Source organism: Theropithecus gelada, chromosome 2 (genome assembly GCF_003255815.1).
Source record: "Theropithecus gelada isolate Dixy chromosome 2, Tgel_1.0, whole genome shotgun sequence".
In the NCBI taxonomy this organism is placed as follows: Eukaryota; Metazoa; Chordata; class Mammalia; order Primates; family Cercopithecidae; genus Theropithecus; species Theropithecus gelada.
In genome coordinates, this window is record NC_037669.1 from 160289281 (window position 1) to 160310993 (window position 21713).

General features: G+C 40.5%; 1 protein-coding gene across 3 annotated transcripts in view; it reads left to right on the plus strand.

The window, feature by feature from the left end:
- Nucleotides 1-21713, plus strand: part of CPNE4 (copine 4) — a 513456-nt gene that overhangs the window by 309739 nt on the left and 182004 nt on the right. For all 3 annotated transcript variants that reach the window (XM_025377527.1, XM_025377525.1, XM_025377526.1), the window contains one exon: nucleotides 9885-10064. In XM_025377527.1, coding sequence (XP_025233312.1) covers nucleotides 9885-10064 — 180 coding nt within the window. The remainder of the gene's footprint in view (nucleotides 1-9884; nucleotides 10065-21713) is intronic.

Below are 21713 nucleotides of genomic sequence, written 5' to 3' on the forward strand. Positions count from 1 at the left end.
ATTTTGTGAGGCAGTTTCTGATTGCTTGATATTTATGTGCCAGCTTACAGCTGGAGTAGGGGGATATACGGCGGTTGATTTAGGACTGAAAAACATCTTTTATGCTATAGAATCATATCTTGTCCTCTGGCCTGGAACATTTTGATTTCTCCTGAGATATTCTAGAGGGGCTTTAGCTAAGTGGAAGGAACTTGAGCAAAATATAACAAGAGGAGGAAGAGGAAGTTTGAAGATTAGGAAACTGTGCTGGACACTCAACAGTCACAATGAAGAGACTTTTCAGGGTTTGTTGCCCATACGATGGTGTTTGGAGCATTGAGCATTCAGAATGGCCCTACTGAAAAATTGCTATGGTCAGATGGTACCTGAATATATTTATCTTCTTCAAGAGAGGTGCTATGTCACGGGAAACAGCTTGAAGGGAAATCTCAAGTAGCTCCATCACTCAACAGCTGGGTGACCTTAGGCAAGTTAACCTTTTTGATTCTAAGTTTCCTCATGTGTAAAACAGTAAGTCATAATATATGGTTGTTGGGATGATTAAATGGAATAAGGTATGTAAAGTGGTTTAAATAATTCTTGGTGCATACCCATTGCTCAGTAAATGCTCCTTATGATCCATTGTTGAATAACATTGGGAAATATGGTGTTGTCACTAATAGGAAATTACCACAAGAATCACATATGGATTACCAGTTTTCAAAGTTTTAAAAGCCCATAATTCATTAATCATGAACCATCAGAATGGACATAATTTCACCTGCCCTTGAGATTTAGAAGTTCTTCCAGGTTCTGTAATATCTTGAAACATTTTTAAGAGCATTAAGGAACCAAAGTTCCAGCAAAAAAAGAGATGTTCATGAAGGGACCGCTTCAAGGTATGTGGGCAAGGTTAAACGAACCAGCAAGAGACTCTGAGATGTCCTGGGACTAGCAATAGTCAGAAGCTACTATTAGAGGGACTTGGTGGGCAGGCAGAGGTGGCAGTGTTACTGGAACCCAGGGAGAGCTGGAGATTTGCAGGAAGGGCAGCTAGGAGGGCCTGTAGGCAAAGGGTACACCATGGGTTCCTCCTGTCTTCTAGTCTCCTACTGGTGCTTCCCATTGGCTGAAAGAAGGTGAGCTGGGCCAAGAAACCTGAATGAAACAATCCACATATGGGCTGGTCTCCTAGTACATAGCAGAGCAGAAACACCTGGGGATGTAAAGGAGAATGGGTACCATATTCACTAGCTCTTGTTTCACAAATAGGGAGTGTGCAAGTTAATGGAGTGCTTGATTGGATAAAACATCCAAATAAACCAGCTTTGCCCATAATGTGGTTATTTCTTTCATTCAGTCCTCATGTCCTGTAGTGACATAAGCAGCAGTCAAAATGGCAGCTTCTAAAGAAGCAGGAAAGTATTAGCATACAAAGTCTGATCCAGAGGTTGGGGTATGGTATTCAGAGTAGATCACACAATAGCCCTGGTTCCTGGTTGTCATCCACTATGGAGCTGAGCCATAACAGTGGGAATATAATATTATTGGTTTTAAAACTTAACAGTGCATTGGAATAGATTTTTAAATTTTTAAATTGCTGATGTATTGGTTCCCTGCCACCCCCACACAGTTTCCAAATTAATTGGCTTGGAGATCCCCAAGTGGTTTCAATGCTTGAAAAGTTTGAGAATTACTAGTATATACATTGACATCACCTGGGAATCTCCAGGCCAGTTAAATATGTGTGTATTGTATAGGATTTCACTAATCTACAGGGAGATAGAGCTGGCACAGGCTAGTACAGTGCTATCCACATGTGGCTATTTAAATTTAAACAAAATAAATTTAAATTTAAAATTCCATTCTTCAGTCCCACTAGCCACATTTCAAGTGGTGAATACCTACATGTGGCTAGTTTGGACCATGAAGAACATCATGGAAAGTTCTATCACACAGCACTAGGACAGTGACAAGTCCCTCAAGCTGAGTGGACTGGGGCAAAAGACAATGAAGCATACAAACTGAGAAGTCAGAAAACAGCCTCACAAACTGGACACTCACACTGGGGAAAAGGAACAGCTGGGGAGGACATGTGGCATTTGGCACTGAAAGGTGTATCATGTGTGGCATCTGAGATCTATGAGATCTATGCTTGTGTGGCAAACCAGGAAGGATTGGCTCAGGCTCTGTGTGGACGGAGCCAGCAGCTTGAAGGCACTGAGGGGGCCAGCGAAGGAAGAGGAAGACTCAGAACACATTAGCACTTGAGACCTCTCTGATGGTGCCTACAGGGGGATTCCCATTTCATTTACTTCTGAGCCACATTCCTGAGCAAGCTGATGCAACCCTGCTGTCTGCTTTGAATAGTATGAGTACCAGGCTATGTCTACCAGTGAAAGGAATGTCTAGCTCCAGGTTCTCCAGCATGTTCATCCCAGATGTCCATAAACGGAACCCAGCGTGCACCAGAGGCCCTGTTACTTGAGAACCAGGTTAAGTGCATGGCAGGAGGATAAAGGAAGGGTTCAATGGATTGAGAGTCGGAAAAAGACACTTGTCATGCTAGATCACTTGTTCAGTTTAATCTAGAGTGTTTGAAGGTTTTATTGCTTGACGGGTAAAGAGTGCTTTTTTGGAGATAAATCCATTAAGTGGTGCTGCCAGTCTGGATGTTTCTTAAAAGAGGCAGAATGGTATATTTGTTTGCTAGGGTTGTCATAGCAAAGTAACACAAACTGGGTGGTTTAACAACAGAAATTTATTCCTTCACAGTTCTGGAGGGTAGAAGTCCAAGATCAAGATGTCAGGATGTCAACAGAGCTGGTTCTCTCCGGGGTTACTAGGAAGAAATTGCTCAATGCCCCTCTCCTGGTTTTTGGTAGTTTTGCTGGAAATCTTTGGCATTTCTTGGCTTGTGACAAGGAACATGAGATTGCACCACTCTGCTCTCTTCCTTTGTGTTCACATGGCATTCTCCCTGTGTTCATGTCTGTGTCAAAATTTCCCATTTTTATGAGGACATTCATCATATCAAATCAGGAGCCCACCATACTCCATTATGACCTTATCCTAAGTTAACTACTTCTGCCATAATCCTATCTCCATATGAAGTCACATTCTGAGATACTGGTATATGAATTTTGAGGGACAAAACTCAACCTATAACAAATGATATAGTAAAAAGAGCATATATTCTAGAGTGAGAAAAACTAGATTTGAGTCTTTTGCCACTACTTTTCTGATGCACAGTTTCATTTTATCATTTGCAAAGTTAGAATGATATATTTAATAGGATCATTTGTAAAATGATAAATTGGTGTTAAAATGAATCATTATTTTTATGTATCCCTAGGAAAGAAAAAAATTGTTTCCAATTATACAATGACATATCATCAATTATAATATGCATCCCAATTTCAAAGATATTCCAATTAAACACTGGTGTATCATCAATTATAACATGCATCCCAATTTCAGAGATATTCCAATTAAATAATGGTATATCATTAATTATAACATGCATTCCGATTTCAAAGATATTCCAATTAAACAATGGCATGTAATTAATTAAAACATGCACACCAATTTCAAATATATCAAACTGTGAAATAAAAGTATGTTTTAAAGTTGATGAGGGTAAAGCTTGAAGAAGATAACATGTAAGTACCTTCTGCCTGAGCAGAAAAGTTCCCATCACTGTCGGTTAATACCTAATTTGCCATCCATTTCAAGAAGGAATTTAATAATTTACTAGGCAGGAGTCAACTTCCACCCAAGTTGTTAAGTTAAGGAGAAACAGAGCCTGTCAAAGACTCAGGCATTTTTTTAGTCCTAGGAACTAGTGAGCAGGAACCCCTGGTCCGTGTGGCAGATCAGCCAGCCAGCCAGAAATGATGCAACCTCAGTATGTAGACATATCACAAAGAAATAGCACAAGTCAATTCAAGTTTCCACATGAGACTCTTTACATAACCAGCAAACTGTTAAAGAGTTTTAATCCTATCAAAGTAGAAAATCCATTTAAATTAAAAATTAAAACCGTGTCTCATCAGTACCAACCTATCTCTCTCTGTTGAGTGATTTTGAGACCTGCAACTTGTTTGTTGCAGCTACAGGGCAAGGCACTAACTCTGAGGCAGTGACTTAAAATCGGCAGTCACAAGCAGCTGAAATCCTGAAATTGAATAATGCTATTTCTGGTGGCTTGGTGATTCATTTTATTATCTAACTTTTATGTGGTTTAATATGTCTCCTTGCAAGTTATGTGGTTTGAAAAATTGCCTGTAATAAATCCTTTATTTTTAAACATAAAGAAAATGAGCCATTCTTTATTCAGAGAAAATTAGTTTCTCCCTACCCTCTCTAAATAAATATTGCGAAAATATTTAAAGAATATCAGTTTGAAGGAATACCTAATTATAAGCCTGCCCTGAGGGCCTCTTGTCTCTCTCTGGCCTGTGATGTCATTCTTTACCAAGACCTGTTACTCTTGGGATGATAAGGGCCTGAATTTCTCCAGGAAACCTTAGAGCATTCAGTGACTGACAATAATTTTGGCTTTTGCCTTCACCTCCTCCCCACTTACAGCATCACACAATTTAGCTCTCTCCTCTCCCACAGCTTTGCCTGTGGCAGTTCCAGCCCTTGGAAGTCCCAGAGAATAGATGGCCATTGTACAAACAGTCTTGAACTGTTTGTTGGTGACACACCGTCCCCCACACAATTCAATTTTTTTTTTTTTTTTTTTTTTTTTGAGACGGAGTCTCTCTCTGTTTCCCAGGCTGGAGTGCAGTGGCGCAATCTCGGCTCACTGCAAGCTCCGCCTCCCGGGTTCAGGCCATTCTCCTTCCTCAGCCTCCTGAGTAGCTGGGAGTATAGGCGCCCGCCACCATGACCAGCTAATTTTTTTTTTTTTTTTTTGGTTTGTATTTTTAGTAGAGACGGCTTTTCACTGTGTTAGCGAGGATGGTCTCCATCTCCTGACCTCGTGATCCGCCCGCCTCAGCCTCCCAAAGTGCTGGGATTACAGGCGTGAGCCACCGCGCCCTGCCACACAATCCAATTTCTATGGGCAGTGTTCAGGGCTCCCACTGTACCTCAAATACGTCCAGTGGATAAATCAGATCTCCAGAGACACAATTGCAGCCTCAATCACTGACTTTCGCTATCAGTTCCACATTTTATATTTGTTGTCTGGCTGATGCATTACTTTGAGCAACAATGTTTATGAAAAAAATGCTTCAAATTTGCTTGACTATATAGCATAGAGGTTAAACACATAGGCTCTGGAGCTTAACTACATAGGTTCACATCCCACCTCTGCTACCTACAAGTTGTGTAAAATTGGAAGTTATGGGGGTCTCTGTATCTCCCAGTAAGAGGGAATAAAAATAATGTCTACCTCATAGTGTTACAAGAATGAAAAGAGAGTGCTTGTCAAAAGATTTTAAAAGCTACTTCATCAAAGAAGATACACAGGTGGCAAGTAAGCATACGAAAAGAGTCTCAGCATCATTAGTTTTAGGAAAATGAAAATTAAAACTACAATGAGGGACCACTCCACACCTACTAGAACTTAAAAAGTTAAACAAAAGTCTCTTTCACTCCTACATATTTACCCAAAAGAAGAGGAAATCCATGCTCATACGAAGGCTTGTATATGAATATGTCATGCAGTTTTATATATAATAGCCAAAAACTGTAAACAATTCAAATGTCCATCTGTAATTAACTGGGAGCAATAAAAGGATAAACCACCGATAAGACCATATGAATAAATCTCAAAATAATTATATTATGTGAAAGAATAAAGACAAAAAAAAAGACCACAGATTGTATATTATAATATATATTTATATAATATTATAAAGAATACAAACTAGACTATGGTCTCAGAAAGCAGATCAGTAGTTTCCTGGGAATGGAAGAAAGGAAGGTTGAGAGGATGAGGATACATAGGGTTATGAGGAAAGTTTGGGTGCAGGATATGCTCACTCTCTTGATTATGGTGATGCTTTCAGAAGTATACACATGTCAGAACATATTGAATTGTATACTTTAAATACATGTGGTTTATCATATGCCAATTATGCCTCAATAATGCTGTTTTTCTTTAAATGAGCACCATGATAGCAGGCCTTCCAAAAGTGTTAGTTGTTACTGACTTTATTGTTAGACTGAAAAATGTTTTAGATATTTTTAAAAGCTTCTCGTGAGATGCAATATTCAATGGTTGAGTCTCTCTCACCCTCACACCATAATCTAGCTGCCTTTTTCTTTTCTAAGGATGCTCATGAATTGAGAAAAGTAGTCCAGACTTTGAGGTCAGAAGACATGAGTTCAGGTGCCCACTCTGACATTCAATACCTTGTGCTGATATTTAACCTTGACTTTTCTCATTTGTAAAATAGTATACATCTACATCACATGATTGCTATAAGAATCAAATTTTAAAAATAGATGTGAGCATGTTCCGTAAACTATAAAACAATGTGAATATATCAGTCATCACGACTAGGGAAGAGAGAAGATAAGCACTCACATTTTTGCAGACTGGATAACAGGGTAAGCAACATTAAAATAAAACTTGACCTCACACAAGAGCACGAGATAGACCCTACATCTCCTCATTTCCCCTAGACTGATGTTCACACACCAGAATTCTCTCTAGAACACTTTTTTTAAAAATAGAGATTTCTGGGTCCTACCCTATACTCACTACATCAGAATGACCTGGGGTTAGGGAGCAGGAATCTGAGTTTAAAGAAAGCCCCCATCCCCCCACCCCCACCAGTTGATTAGGATGCAGCTGGTAGCACCAGTAAGTGAATGATCTTTTGGAAACAATGGCTTTGACCCTGATGTCTCTCAATGAGAAACAAACAATCCTAGGCCCTGTTGCTCATGTGAAACCTGGATTTAGCCACCAGAAAAAAATAATGCATCTTCCATAATAACTGGAAATGCAAAATATTTTAAAACATCTTTCAAATATGCATTTATTATTGCAAGCACTTCCCTTATCATCATTTTCCTGCTTTTTCTGAGCAGTTATATTCAGGATTCTTACTGGCTTTCTGATTATCCTTGGAAATTGTCTGTCTTGCTAATGCAAATGTTTATCACTTCATGTCTTTCCATCTTGTCATTTCTCTCAAAAAACCAAGTCACTCAGTGCTGGCAGCTTACCTTGTATAGTGTGTCTGAGGTGTGTGGCGTGATGTCAACATGAACTTTATACATATAAGGGCATGCCATTGGAAAATCAACAAGTTAGAAGAAAAGTACCAGGATTGGTGCACATCACTTATTTGTGCCCTTTGGGGCAGTTAAATGAAAATAACAAAGATTGAGTTCCCATCACCTGTCTTCTATCATCTAAACCTACTCAGCACTCTCTTCCAACAACAAGGAGAGAAGGTGCCCTTTCTGTGTCTTGAGGATGTCAGATCCACCCACAACATACTTCTTGGGGGTTATTTCCAAATCCTCTATCAAAAGATAAAACATAAATATAATTAAATCTCTTCTATGGCTCATTATTCCATGAATTTGGACCAGATATTGCAAAAATGCCTCTAGGGGCCAGGAAGAGAAATTCAATGAGGGAGAAAGGCCTGGAAGTTGCTGTGAGAAGCAAAGAGTAAATGGTTTGTCTGAATGGGACAGTCTCCAATCGTTGCCATGAAGAAATGTGGCCCAAGGTTGCCAGATGTTCCAATTTTTTTCTAAAGGAAGTGTAATAAAAACAGCCACCTTAGTAAGTGGGAAAATGAAGGGAAAAGTACTTTAAGTAGGACAAATAAAATACCTTCAAGTCAGCTTATGCCTGCAGACTACCAGTTTATGATCTCTAATTGCTATTATTCAAAACTATTATCCCTGAATAACAGAAAAAATTATGCTGATATAGTAAATTCTTGTGCCTGCACAATTGGCCAGTGGCATAATCAGTCCCATCACCCTCTGAATGAACATTATATAGGAATATGTAATTTAGCCCAAATAGAAGCTGGGTCTTCCGTGGGAAGCTGGAACAGTCAGATAACGTTTGGTCAGAACAGTAACTTGTAAAATTCTAATCAGCAATGGGCTGGAGATTGGTTTTCTGTATGCCTATTTATTGGATGGGGACATAATCGGAATGACACTCTTCTCCTTGCAACCCAGGTTGTCCATCCAACCAATAATGGCAGGTAGTGTTCCTTAAAGGACAATTTTCTCTCACATATATCCCTGCATAGGAAGGGCTAGGGCTGGAGACAAAGCACCAAACTGAAGAATGTCAGGGGTGGCTAGAACAAATATCAGATTTTCTTTGCTAGGCAACATGGACATGCATAGTATAGTTAAGAACTGCTTTCCCTTTATTGAGAGACTATTTTCCTTTACTCATATGAAAGTGAGATAAATGCTCTTCATAGTTTATGCTAACAAATGTCAGAAAATATCCAGTAAACCATGTTTCTATTTGAAAGCTGACAGTACATAGAGGCTCCAGTTGATTTGTAAAATAGGAAGGATGGGTATCTCCAGTACAGGGATGCTATAGAATCTTGGGTTATCTACAACTTAGTCTTTAAAAGCTTCCCAAAATATAAATGGTTTTGTATATTTTTACTTGTGACAAGTATGTAGGAAAAGAATCTTAGCGATAAGGATCCTAGCAGAAAACAGATGGCATACCCAGACAGTTTAACCTAAAGGACTAAACTCTTTACAGGGAAAATGGGCAGGGTTAAAAGAGCCAACAAAGAAAGTGAGGCATCCAAGACATCAGAGATAGCAACAACAGGAAGCCATTACTGCCGCTCAACGTGAAGGGACAAGAGAGAGGTACTACGTTACCAAATCCCAGCAAAAGCTCCCTGTGCGGAAGGAAGTCTGCTAGCAGAATGTGTGTGTAAAGAGGCATGCCTGCACCTCTCTGTTCTCCCATTCTCTGATCTTCTGCCAAGTCCTCCATTTGGCTGACTCCAGCCAGAACCCAGAGGGCAAAGGGTGCCAGGAAAATCAATCCATAGACATCAGCCTCCTATGTCACAGAATAGTGCAGAAAGTGGCAGAGATGTGTTAATATCTGAGAGAGAAGGACAACTGAAAAACTATTATCACAAAAGACAAAGGAAATCATAGCTCATGGAATGTTACAGCAGAAAGGAACTTTTCACCCTCTAATCTAATTTTCATTTTGTTGATGAGAAAACTGAGGCCCAGGGAATTGAAATGAATGGGTGATTATTATACACTGAAAAAGGGCATACTCAAGACCAAAGGCAGTTATCGTCTTATCTGTTCTCATGGTTTTTCTACTTCATTATACTGGAAATCATGGATTAGGAAACTCAGAGTAGAGTTGGCTAAAATGAGACACCTACATAGCAGTTTCTCCATTACTGTGCCCATCAGACATCACTAATCAATTACAGATTTCTTTCCTTCTGAGCCTAGATGTAACCTCAGGCACATTAGGCAGGACAAGGTTGAATCAATCATGAAATGCATCAATCAATCATTTATGCACTTGTATAAACCCAGTGTACTCAAAAGTTTTTACTGTGCATGATGTTCACCCACTCATTTCAATTCCCTGGACCTCAATTTTCTCATCAACAAAATGACACAATGATATAATGATACAATTTTATATAATGCAAACTCATACAGTGAGCTCTAAATCTTCAAGTTATTTACATGTCTAGCATTATTTTCTTCCCTAAAACTCATCTCATTCTCTGAAGTTATTACCTGTACTTTGTACTTTCGGACTGCCCACCCAGTGACTTGGTGGGAAGCATTCATGGTTGGGAAGAAGGGAAGTGCCCTGAGATGAATTTGCTTGAAGGGTAATAATAAAAATAGTCCTAATCTCTGACAGGTTTTCTCTTTCTTTCTCCTTGCAGGTTGACAGGACTGAGGTGATTCGCACCTGCATAAACCCAGTGTACTCAAAACTGTTTACTGTGGACTTTTACTTTGAGGAGGTTCAGCGCCTGCGGTTTGAAGTCCATGACATAAGCAGCAACCACAATGGTCTGAAGGAGGCCGACTTCCTTGGTGGCATGGAGTGCACACTTGGCCAGGTAGGTCAACAGACACCCCTTCCTCCTCCTTGCCATCCTAGGGCCTTTCTTCCTTCCCCCTTTTCCTTTCTCCCCTCATCTAATCCTTGCTTTTTCCTATTGATTGCATTTTCTTTAACATGTAGCATTTTACAACTTCCCAGGTGGTGTCATATCCATTATGTTTATGTAGAGATGATTCTGCAAGTCTGTACGATATCTTATTTTGAAAAATTCAGAACTTTCTCTTCTGAATTCCCCCATTGTGTCACTCATTTATTCAACGACTATTATTGAGCACTTATGTGTCTGGCTCTATGCTCTGTTCACATGTCTGTTATAGCCTTATCCTGTTCCATTACAAATTTCCATCTCCAACTCAGCTGTGAGAACCCCCATGCAGCAAGTATTTCTCATTCACATTTACTTGACATCTCTGGTACCAAAAATAGCCCAAGGCAGGGGCTAAATAGATACTCAATGAATGAGTAAAAGCTCTTAATTCTCCCAACAATAATGTGAAATAAATATCAATATTATATCCATTTTATCAGTGGGAAAAATGAGACTCAGAGAGGTTAAGTGATCTGATGAAGTTTCCACCCTAATAAGTGACAGTGTGAGGACTCTATTAGGCCTCCCTGACTCCAAACTTCATCATTTTGCTTCTATAATACCTTTCCTTTTTTCCTTTCCTTTCTGTTGTACCCAGAAATGTGGTAAGTGAGTCTAAAAGTAAAAAACAGTCCCTGTGCCCAGATAGTGGATAATCTTACTGGAGAAGGCATAGTAATATGCACTTAAAATAGAGTAGTTCATTACAAAATACCCTGGGCTCTCTATACAAGGTCGTGGGCCTTGAAGGAAGAGAGAGCTTTTTTCTACTGGGTAGAGTCAAAGATGGCATTGTGGGACCAAAATCTGAAAAACCATGGTCTACGACTGCAGAAGAAAGAGGAGGGGGGCCTTTCAAGTAAGAAAGCAACGTAAGCAACTCTTTGGGGTCAGAGAAAACATGAAGGGGTGTGGGGTGGGAAGAGACCACTTTCCCTGACTGAATCAAGATGCTGATTTACTGTGAAATTGATGAAGCTTTAATTCCAGATCCCCTCTCTCATGTGGGCCCCTTCCATGGCTCTGTGTCACATTTTTATTTTGTACTTTTTTTCTCAAAGAGAAATTCCAAATTATATGTCTTAAGACCCACAAAACCTGGGTTCACCTCTTGTCAAGGTAAGGGTCAGGTTTAAGGATTTGTCAGGAAGAGTCTACCTGACAAAGAGATGGCAAGCATATATATTTGCTTGTTCATTTGTGCTATCCTTGCTTCATACCACTTATCACTAAAAGAAATTTCTCATAGTGAGCACTAAGAGACAAAATAGACAGTGTCCTCAGTTACCCTTTTCCAGCAAATATAGTGATTAATTTCTTATTCCTTTAATGAAGATCAAAAGTCCAATATTGAAATATAGTTGAAGGGAGACAGAAAGAGAATCTGAAATATTCTCCATTAATATATGTTCTCTAATGATTTTTGAAGAGTTGATGGCAGATAGTTCAAGGATCTTACCAGGTACAATGTCCAGTAAGTAGGTATTAAATGAATAAATGCATTGTGGATTTGAGATAAAATCCTGTTTCTATTTGAAAATTATTAAAATGGCATCTTTTATAGATATGTGAGCCATGCCAAGATTCTACCTTAAACAATGGGCATCCCTCCTATGCATAAATTTTATATTTTGTCACAAGAAATAAAGATAGATCAATGTGGGAATCAAGTGGGCTAAAGATCTTTTTTTTTTTTTTTTTTTGGTCCAAAGCTTTGATAATTTTGTCTGTTTGACCCTCAAACTTACATCTTTAGTCCCTCACAAGGCTCATCTTTCCAAAAGCCAGTAAGTACTTAACTTTGCAAGTAAGACAGGCATTGTACTAGGTGCCAGTGACACCGTGGTGAGCCAAAAACAAAATCCTTGCCTTCAAGCAGCAGTTTAGTTGGGGATAAAGATGGAATGAAAATAATCACACAACAATTAATTAAATGGCAATCATCATAAGCTTTGTTACAGAGAAGTACAGAATAAGAAAGCGAGAATTGGGAGACTGGCATCAGGTGGAGAGGGATCAAAGAAGGCTTTCTAAGAGAAGTGACATTTAGAAGGGAGAGTGAGAGTGCATCAGGTGAGAAGAAAGAGGAAACACATTCTAAGCAGATGGGAACATTAGACACAAAGCCTCTGCATTCAGGAAGGAGTTTGGCATATGGTGCAGAGCATCTCCATTTGGTTTTTTAAGAAGCCAACTCTGAGGTAGGAAGTCAAAGGAGGTGAAGGAAATGCCACAGTGGAGAGGAAAAGTGAGACAGGTAAGGAGCCTACAAGGGAAAGTGGTCAAGTATCTACCACCGTAGGTAACTGAAGCTTAACTCTGCTGGGGAAATTCTGAGAACAATGTAAAGCAAACATTAGAGATGTTTCATACTGGGGATGAGGGAACTGGGATATTTATACACTTCGAGTATATATACTCACATCAGTCATTAAGAACCATTCCTGGCCAGGCACGGTGGCTCACGCCTGTAATCCCAGCACTTTGGGAGGCTGGGGCAGGCGGATCACGAGGTCAGGAGATGGAGACCATCCTGGCTAAACATGGTGAAACCCCTTCTCTACTAAAAATGCAAAAAATTAGCTGAGCGTGGTGGCGCATGCCTATAGTCCCAGCTACTCGGGAGGCTGAGGCAGGAGAATCACTTGAACCCGGGAGGCAGAGGTTGCAGTGAGCCGAGATCACACCACTGCACTCCAGCCTGGATGACAGAGTGAGATTCCATCTCAAAAAAAAAAAAAAAAAAGGAACCATTCATGAGGTGAGAACATTAATCCTCTGACATTTCTGGCCTACTGTGCAGGTAGCAAACTCCAGATATCATAAAGAGCTCGCAAGCAAAGAAATACAGTTGCTGGTGGTCAAAGTCAGTGATGGGTTATTGCGGGATCTGGCCAGCAGTCCACAATGCAACAGGGCTGTCTCTTTGCTCCCAGGTGGATTGGCAGGTCGAGAAATAATAGACACACACACAAGATAATGAAAGCTGGGTCCAGGGGGGTCACCGCCTTCTGTCCCACGGTGCCAACAATGCACTGGATATACCAGGATTTATTATCAAGTTTCGTGAGGGCAGGGGTAGGTTAGTGAAGGATTTAGGGTCATTTGATTATGAGGTGAGATGGTCACTTGGGGATGAAGTAATTCTTTAACATAACATCTGTGTGCAGAAGTACAGTATACAGAGACAAGAATTGGCAATATAGTGTGTGCATCAGTAATTTCTAACAGAGCCTTAAAACAGGAACAGCAGTAACAGTTACAGCAAAAGCTGGTTCCAAACAATTCACAGAAACAGGACATGAAGTTAGACAATGGGTTAGACCAGAAATTCTCAGAAGGGAGTATGCCTTAACCTTAAAGAGGCCTAGAAGAGCTGCAGCAAGATGAGGGCATTTATAGCCCTATCTTACCCATATGGACAGGCGCCCTCCATGCATCCGTTTATAGGCTTTCCACGAGGGTCCCATTCCATTCCCAGAGCTGTGAACATCTGCTTTTCTGGGATAGGAATCTTGGTGATGTGAAACCTCCCTGACTGCACATCCATTCACAGGCTCTCTGCAGGGGGAAGCACACCACGTGCTGTTGGCTCATTCTGGCAGTCCAGCCTGGCATTGTCTTTACACAATCCTGCATGCAACTTTGTATTTACAATAATCAGGAGCATTTCATCTTTTATTCTGTAGCAATAGTTTCAGGCGATCTCCCTACATCTCCCCCTTTTCTCTGATTTAAATGAACCATAGCAATCATAGCTTTATGCTGATCACGATTGGATTGAAGAATATTTTTTCCAGTTTTACACGTGAGCAATAAACCAATAGCACAAATTTTACATAGAACAAAATTGGCAATAGTGGATCCTCCCAGAGATTTTACCCATTGAATGGGGTTGAGATTAGATAACCCCTTAGAGACACCATCTAAAACTTCAGCACCAGGCAAAGCAGTTAAGTGTGCTTGAGAGGCCTCAAAAATCTGTTCTTTTTGCTTACTTATGTCTAAACTTAAATTATCTTTACTTCCTTGTAAATGGCGTTTTACTGATTCCCAATTGTGGACAGACTCATTGTATTGAAACGGAGTTATACAAAAATCAGAAGTATTCCAATCACATTGCATTTGTCATCTATGTTCTAAACTCATAATTCTATCTCCCATCCATGTAACAGTTTGTCTTAGATCATTAATTTGATTGACTAATTTTTGATCAATACCTGACGGAGAATTCCACATCTGAGTAGAATTTTTTTGCCATTTATCCACAAAATGAGCAGTTTGAATAGATTGATGTAATGCAACTCCAGCAGTAGCAGCAGTCGCAGTAACAGCAATCAAGCCCATTATTACAGCAATTAATGTAAAAATAAATCATTTACTCGTTTTAAGAATTTTTTGTAAAATATTGTTAATAACATGGATAGAAGGGGAAGATTCCCAAGGCCTATGTAAGGCTACAGGGAGCCAAATACCTTCTCTGGCTCTGACTATTAAAATACTATGATATTGATTACAGGATGAGTCAATACAAGTATACAAGTAACAATTAACACAGGTAATTATGTTGGTTTTTGAACTAATATGCATCTTTCCTACTAATAACATATAGGTGGTTTAACACAACTTTTAAGTGATACAGTTTTGTTGGACTCCATATAGATGGTATATATATTTTGGGATGATATTCTTTTTTGTGAATGTGGGGTGGTGGGAATAGGTTGTATGAGAGATGGTGGGGGGACATTAGCAACGGGGGGTATAAGTCCTCATAATCTTTACTGTCCCACCTTTGAATTGACCTCTTGATGATTGCCATAGTGATATTTTTGGCTGTATGGAAATAGTCGTGTAAATCAATCTATTGTCTTAGTTTTTGAGGTGACAAGGTGGATTCACTTACAACACTTTCTCCAGCCCAAACTCTCATACCAGTCATAGCTATGGTTAATCTCCATAATTCTGAATGTTCAGGTCCTAAGTGGGGAACAACAAGCCTTGGCTTTGGAGGGGCAACCCCTGCCCCTTTCCACTTAAAAGGAAAAAAGGAGTTAAATGTACGATATAATAGGGAAGGACTGTCACTACTTTTTTGATAAGTAATATCATAGAGAAAATGTTGACAATGTCTGTGACCTTGAGAGCAATCATTAGTCGTATGACCTTTAGGAGCCCACTCAACAATGGTGTAGTGAGAAGAATTAAATAACACTGTTCCTTCTGAACTAACACAATCCTTCCATATTAATTTGTCAGCATTTGAAGACAAGTTGAGAGGACACGCAGATCCTAAAGGCTTATATTGGGATGTGTGAATGTAGTCAGTGATTCCTGTTTTGATCTGCCTTAAAGGTTTTAATGAAAGCCCTGATATCAAGTGTCCTAAAGGAGGGACAGAGTGACTAGATGGTAGTGTGACTGCCCAAGTTTGAATATCTAATGAGAGACATCCATTAGTGGGTCCCAGGCACGAAGGTGAATACCTAAAACCTAAAGCGATATTGAAAGGGGTTCCTTCTTCTGAAGGTTGGGCAGGACAACGATCATCTACAGAACCAGGCATCCAAATACTATCATTAACACAACCTCAATAGGAGCATCCATCCATGTCATGGCTCAAATAAGAGGAGGAAAAGGAATATAGGCCCGATATGTATAGTTTTTAACTGTCTGTTGGGTGACAGAGGGTAGAAGGATCCGTGTCATCAGGAGAAGGCAGAGGTTGAGCCAGACCTGGATTGTTGGAGACGAGTTGTTCAGGGTGGCTGACTGGATTGTCTGTTGTAAAGGAGTTAGCATGGTCATTTTCTTCTTTTTGATGGTTGGAGGTGTTAGTTGTTTCCTGTTGTGGTGCTTTTTCAGCAAATTTCTGTGTCTCGTTGTTGCATGCATCTTTAGGACACCATTTCATGTGTCTAGCAGGAATCCAAATAGGAGATTGATGTTTACCTGGGGAAACACAAACATAGCCTCTTCCACACGTTAAAATAGAAACTTTTGACCATATATTACATTGAACATCTTTCCACGATACTTCCTTTCCTTGGTTTACCATAGGACAGTTACCAGAGAAATACTTTTCAGCAGCTGTAACAGAACTAGATTTAGGAATATTGAGAAAATTTAACGTGAGCAATGCCAAGTTTAGTTGTATGTGAGGGGTCAACAACTCCTTATCCCCCTCTTTTTGTTTAAGTAATTGTAATTTTAAAGTTCTGTTACTTCTTTCTGCAATAGCTTGGCCTTGTAGGTTATAAAGAATACCAGTAATATGTTTAATATGCCACTGATCAAGAACATTTTTAAAAGTTTTACTGCAATAGGCTGGACCATTATCTGTTTTGAGTTCACTAAGAATTCCCGTAACTGCAAAACGTGAAAACATAGTTTTTTAACATGAGAAGTGGCTTCTCCGGTTTGACAGGTAGCCCAGATGAAATTGGAAAAGGTGTCAACTGTGCACATAAGCTAATTTTCCAAAAGAAGGAACATGAGTAACATCCATTTGCCAGATAACATTAGGAGAAAGGCCTCGGGGATTAACTCCAGGAGATTGTGTGGGAGACAAGAACCTGGCATTGAGAACAGTATTATACAATTTGTTTAGCTTGTTTCCAACTGAGAGAATATTTATGTTTAAAACCTGAGGCATTAGTATGAGTGAGTTGATGAAATTGTTCTGCATCTGTAATGGCTAGAGAAACTAGAGTATCAACTTTATGATTACCACTGGATAAAAGTCCAGGTAAGTTAGTATGAGAATGAATGTGAGTGATGAGAAAAGGATGCTTTCGGTTTCTGACAGTTTTTTGTAACAAAGAGATCAAGGAAAACAGCAATATTTTTGATGGTAGCTGTTTCTATTGCCTGAGTGGCATGGACTACATAAGCTGAGTCAGAGACAATATTAAGAGGCTCATAAAAATCCTGTAATGCAGAGATAACAGCCAACAACTCGGCTTTTTGAGCAGAAGTATATGGAGTAGAAATGACTTTATCTTTTGGTCGTACATACCCTGCCTTTCCATTGCTGGATCCATCAGTAAAAATGGTAACGACTGTCTCTAGTGGTGATGAACGAGTAAGTTTTGGTAGAATCCAGGAAGTATTTTGTAGAAACTGAAAGAATTTTGACTTAGGCAAATGATTATCAATAGTGCCAATGAAGTCAAACTAGACTAGATTGGTCTGCCAGCACAAAGATGTACAAAAGGCATTTTTAACTTCATTTTTTGACAAAGGGACCACAATAATGTTTGGATCAAAGCCAGAAATTTTAGGAATACATTGATGTCCTAACCCAATCAAAGTGGCTATTTGATCAAGATGTATTGAAAGAGTTTTAGAGGCTGAATTAGGAAGAAATACCCATTCAACTAGAGAATCATTTTGTACTATAAGTCCCCTAGGAGAGTGGATGGAAGGAAAAACTAAAAATTGTAAAGGTAAATTTGGGTCAATACGAGAGACTTGTGCCTCTCTCACTCATTGTTCTACAAAAGACAACTCTTGTTTTGCTGGTTCAGATAGAGAGCGAGGACTGTTTAAATCTGTATCTCCTGATAAAGTGGCAAATGGATGAGATAATGCATAAGTAGGAATGCCTAGGGTTGGTCTGAGATAATTGATGTCACCTAGTGATTTTTGAAAATCATTTAAGGTATTTAAATTGTCAGTATGAAGTTGGACTTTTTGGGGCTTAATAAAGCCTCCGACTTGTGTTTGGAAAGTGGCCACTGCTCTACCCACAAAGGAGGTGACTCACACATCCATTGTGTAGGGGCAGAGGAAGAGAAGGAGAGTGAGGGCGCTGGGATGCGGACTTGGGGAAAGCAGGATTCCAAGCCTCTGAAAGAAGGGGTCCCGGAGTATCAAAAGAAACAGTAGGCTTAGGAGAGGGGAGAGGTCCAAAAGGACGAGAGGAACGAGAAACAGGCCATTCAGATGAATGCCACACGTCTTCCTCTGGCAGACGGGGCAACGGCTTAGGAGAAGAAGAGTTAACATATACAGGTTTCAAGATAGGAGGCGAAGGGAGGGGATCATCACCAGGTTTCTCCTCTTGGGGAGAAAACAAGGAGAGATCGAATTCTTCCTCATGATCAGGAGGAGGGCTAGTAGGGGGGTCAGCTACCTGAGGTAAAGGGAGCGGTTCACCATCCGCGTTAACTTCTGGCAGTTGAAGAGGAACACCAGACTGAAAAGGAAGTAAAGCAACACGAATAAGAGCCCAGTCAGTACAGACAGAAATAGGAAGTAAAACACCATCTCTCATGAGTTGGCAGAGAGTGGCACCAACTCTATCCCAGTGTAACAGGTCCATAGAGCCTTTGTCAGGGAACCAAGGACAATATTTTTCAATAGTCTGAAATAAGAGAATAAAGTCATTGGAATCAGCCTCGATGCCACCCTGTTAAAGAAGAAGTTTAATAAAAGACAGATAAGCCTGGTGTTTAAACTGCAATTCTCCCATAATAACCCTGGAATATTACTAGTCCACAAACCCAAAAAGAAGGGAGAGTCAGAAAAAGCGTACCCGGAGACCTTACCGTCGAGACTGAAGACTAGTCGTCACGAACCCACACTCGGAGTGCACTGAGCCGAGGAACAAAGAAGGCCACGTTGGGCGCCAGATATTGTGGGATCTGGCCAGCAGTCCACAATGCAACAGGGCTCTCTCTTTGCTTCCAGGTGGATCGGCAGGTTGAGAAATAATAGACACACACACGATAGTGAAAGCTGGTTGCGGGGGGTCACCGCCTTCTGCTCCCATGGTGCCAACAATGCACTGGATATGCCACCATTTATTATTGAGTTTAGTGAGGGCAGGGGTAAGATAGTGAAAGATTTAGGGTCATTTGATTATGAGGTGAGATGGTCCCATGGGGATGAAGTAATTCTTTAACATAACATCTGTGTGCACAAGTACAGTATACAGAGATAAGAACTGACAATATAGTGTGTGCATCAGTAATTTCTAACAGAGCCATAAAACAGGAACAGCAGTAACAGTTACAGCAAAAGCTGGTTCCAAACAATTCACAGAAACAGGACATGAAGTTAGACAACCGGTTAGACCAGAAATTCTCAGAAGGGAGTATGCCTTAACCATAAAGAGGCCTAGAAGAGCTACAGCAAGATGAGGGCGTTTATAGCCCTATCTTACCCATATAGACAGGCGCCCCCCATGCATCTGTTTATAGGCTTTCCACGAGGGTCCCATTCCATTCCCAGAGCTGTGAACATCTGCTTTTCTGGGATAGGAATCTTGGTGATGTGAAACCTGACTGCATGTCCATTCACAGGCTCTCTGCAGGGGGAAGCACATCATGCGCTGTTGGCTCATTCTGGCAGTCCAGCCTGGCATTGTCTTTACACAATCCTGCATGCAACTTTGTATTTACAATAATCAGCAGCATTTCATCTTTATTCTGTAGCAATAGTTTCAAGGGGTCTCCCTACAATGGGCACTCAAGTCACAGGGCCTGGAAATACGAGTGGGGTGCTAACAGCATCTTTGGATTGCCTATTTCATACCCAATCACCCACTCTTTTAGCTGTTGACCCTGATCACTTTCTGATCATTTTATACCATGTGGCTATGTAGAAAAGAGCCCTATCCCTAGCTCAAGAGTGAATCCTGAGTGATCTCAGCTCATCACATGACTCTCATCCTCCACTTGCAAGAGTTTGGTTTAGAGGTTGGTGTGTGTCCTGTAAGGCATGTGGATTTTTCTTCGAAAGGTTTCCTAGCCTAAAACAAGGGACACACATGAAGAAACAGTTCCTCTTTGCCTGTGATTCCTGAAACCATTACAGCCACCTTGCAGCAAGGCTGAGGATGAGAGCAACCCGTAGGGGAGGTCAGAGCCAAAAGATGTGGAGGCATGGGCCTAACTTTCTTTACCTGGGACCCACTCTGTCTATGGATGACTTATTATGGGAGAATGAAACATCCTGTCATCGCAGCTGTTTGAGATGGGAATTTTTATTCCTTGAACTAAAAGTGTCATGATGGATATAGCACATATGAGGAACTAAAAAGAGGGCCAGGCTGACTGGAGTGGTGTGAACAAAGGGCAACTAGGGGGTCATGTTGGATTAATTTTCTTAATCTCTCAAAAGAAGGAATGTGTAGAAGCGAGCACTGAGAATGAGATTACAAATAGTCCTTGCAAGATTTGTTTTTGGTACTTTTGAAAGAACTTACATACTGATCATTTCATTTGACCCTCTTGACAGCGTGGGAAGGACAGGAGTCCATCTACATTTTATAGCTGAGGAAACTGAAGATCAGAAAGATTTAATGTCTCGGCAGGGCCCAAACCAGAAGTCAGGAGCTCTTGATTCTTAATCCAGAGCTTTCTTCTGTCATGACCTAGGGAAGGATGAGAGGAGGCCACCTGTTCTGAGAACTCCTTCAAGATCATGGCCTAGATAAAGCAAATGAGCAGCAAGTGACTTGTTCGGTATGTTTCTAAAGCATGTTTCCCAAGCTGTACTGATCCACTTTGAGATGACATGCTGGCCTCTCTGGATATCTTGCATGTTTGTTGGCAACCACCCCCTCATATTATCAGCCATGCGATTGGTGGGGTTGGCCTTTCCCACACTTTTGGGGTAGGCACAAATTGGCTTAAATGAATCAGAATATTACATTTGTGTGGCCACAGTGATTGGTTCAAGGAAAGACATGGTGACTCTTTTAACACTATAAGTTTCATTCATTCATTTATTTCTTCTTTCAATGACATAGCAATTGCATGCCAAGCTTTCATAACAAACATTTAGCAAGTACCCTGGATATGCCAAGTATATCTGTGCTAAGTTCTGGGACACAAAGATGAAAAAGGAAGACAGAGGCCCTGCCTCAGAAAAGCTTATAATTATCTGAGAAACACAGACTGGTAAATAAATACTCAAAATGCATATTACTAACCACTGCAATAGAAATGTGTTCCAAGGGCTGTAGGGGAAAGACCTCTACCTAAAGTGAAGCAGGGGAGTCTCACAAGAAAGGTGTCTCTGGACCTGAATCCCTAAGGATAAGTAGGAATTCACCAACAGAGAAAAGAAATAAGGACTCTTGGGACAAAATGACTGGTACACGCAAAGACACAGTAGCATGAAGGCAATGGCAGAAAACTCTTAAGTGACTTAGTATGGCTGAGCAGTCAAGTGAGGATGTGAAAAGGCTAGAGGATGCCAGACAAAAAAGAAAGAACTGGTCCTGATACTTTTAAGTGTTTTTCTCTGAACTTTGGAAAGCCTGGATTTGATGCACTGAGGTCCTAATAACTGGGGAAAGGACAAGATTGGATGCGTATATTAGAAAGATCACTTTGGCCACGCGAAGTGGCTCATGCCTGTAATCCCAGAACTTTGGGAGACTGAGGCGGGCAGATTACGAGGTCAGGAGTTTGAGAACAGCCTGGACAACATAGTGAAACCCATCCCTACTAAAAATACAAAAAAATTCGCCAGGCATGGTGGCAGGCGCCTGTAATCCCAGCTACTTGGGAGGCTGAGGCAGGAGAATTGCTTGAACCCAGAAGG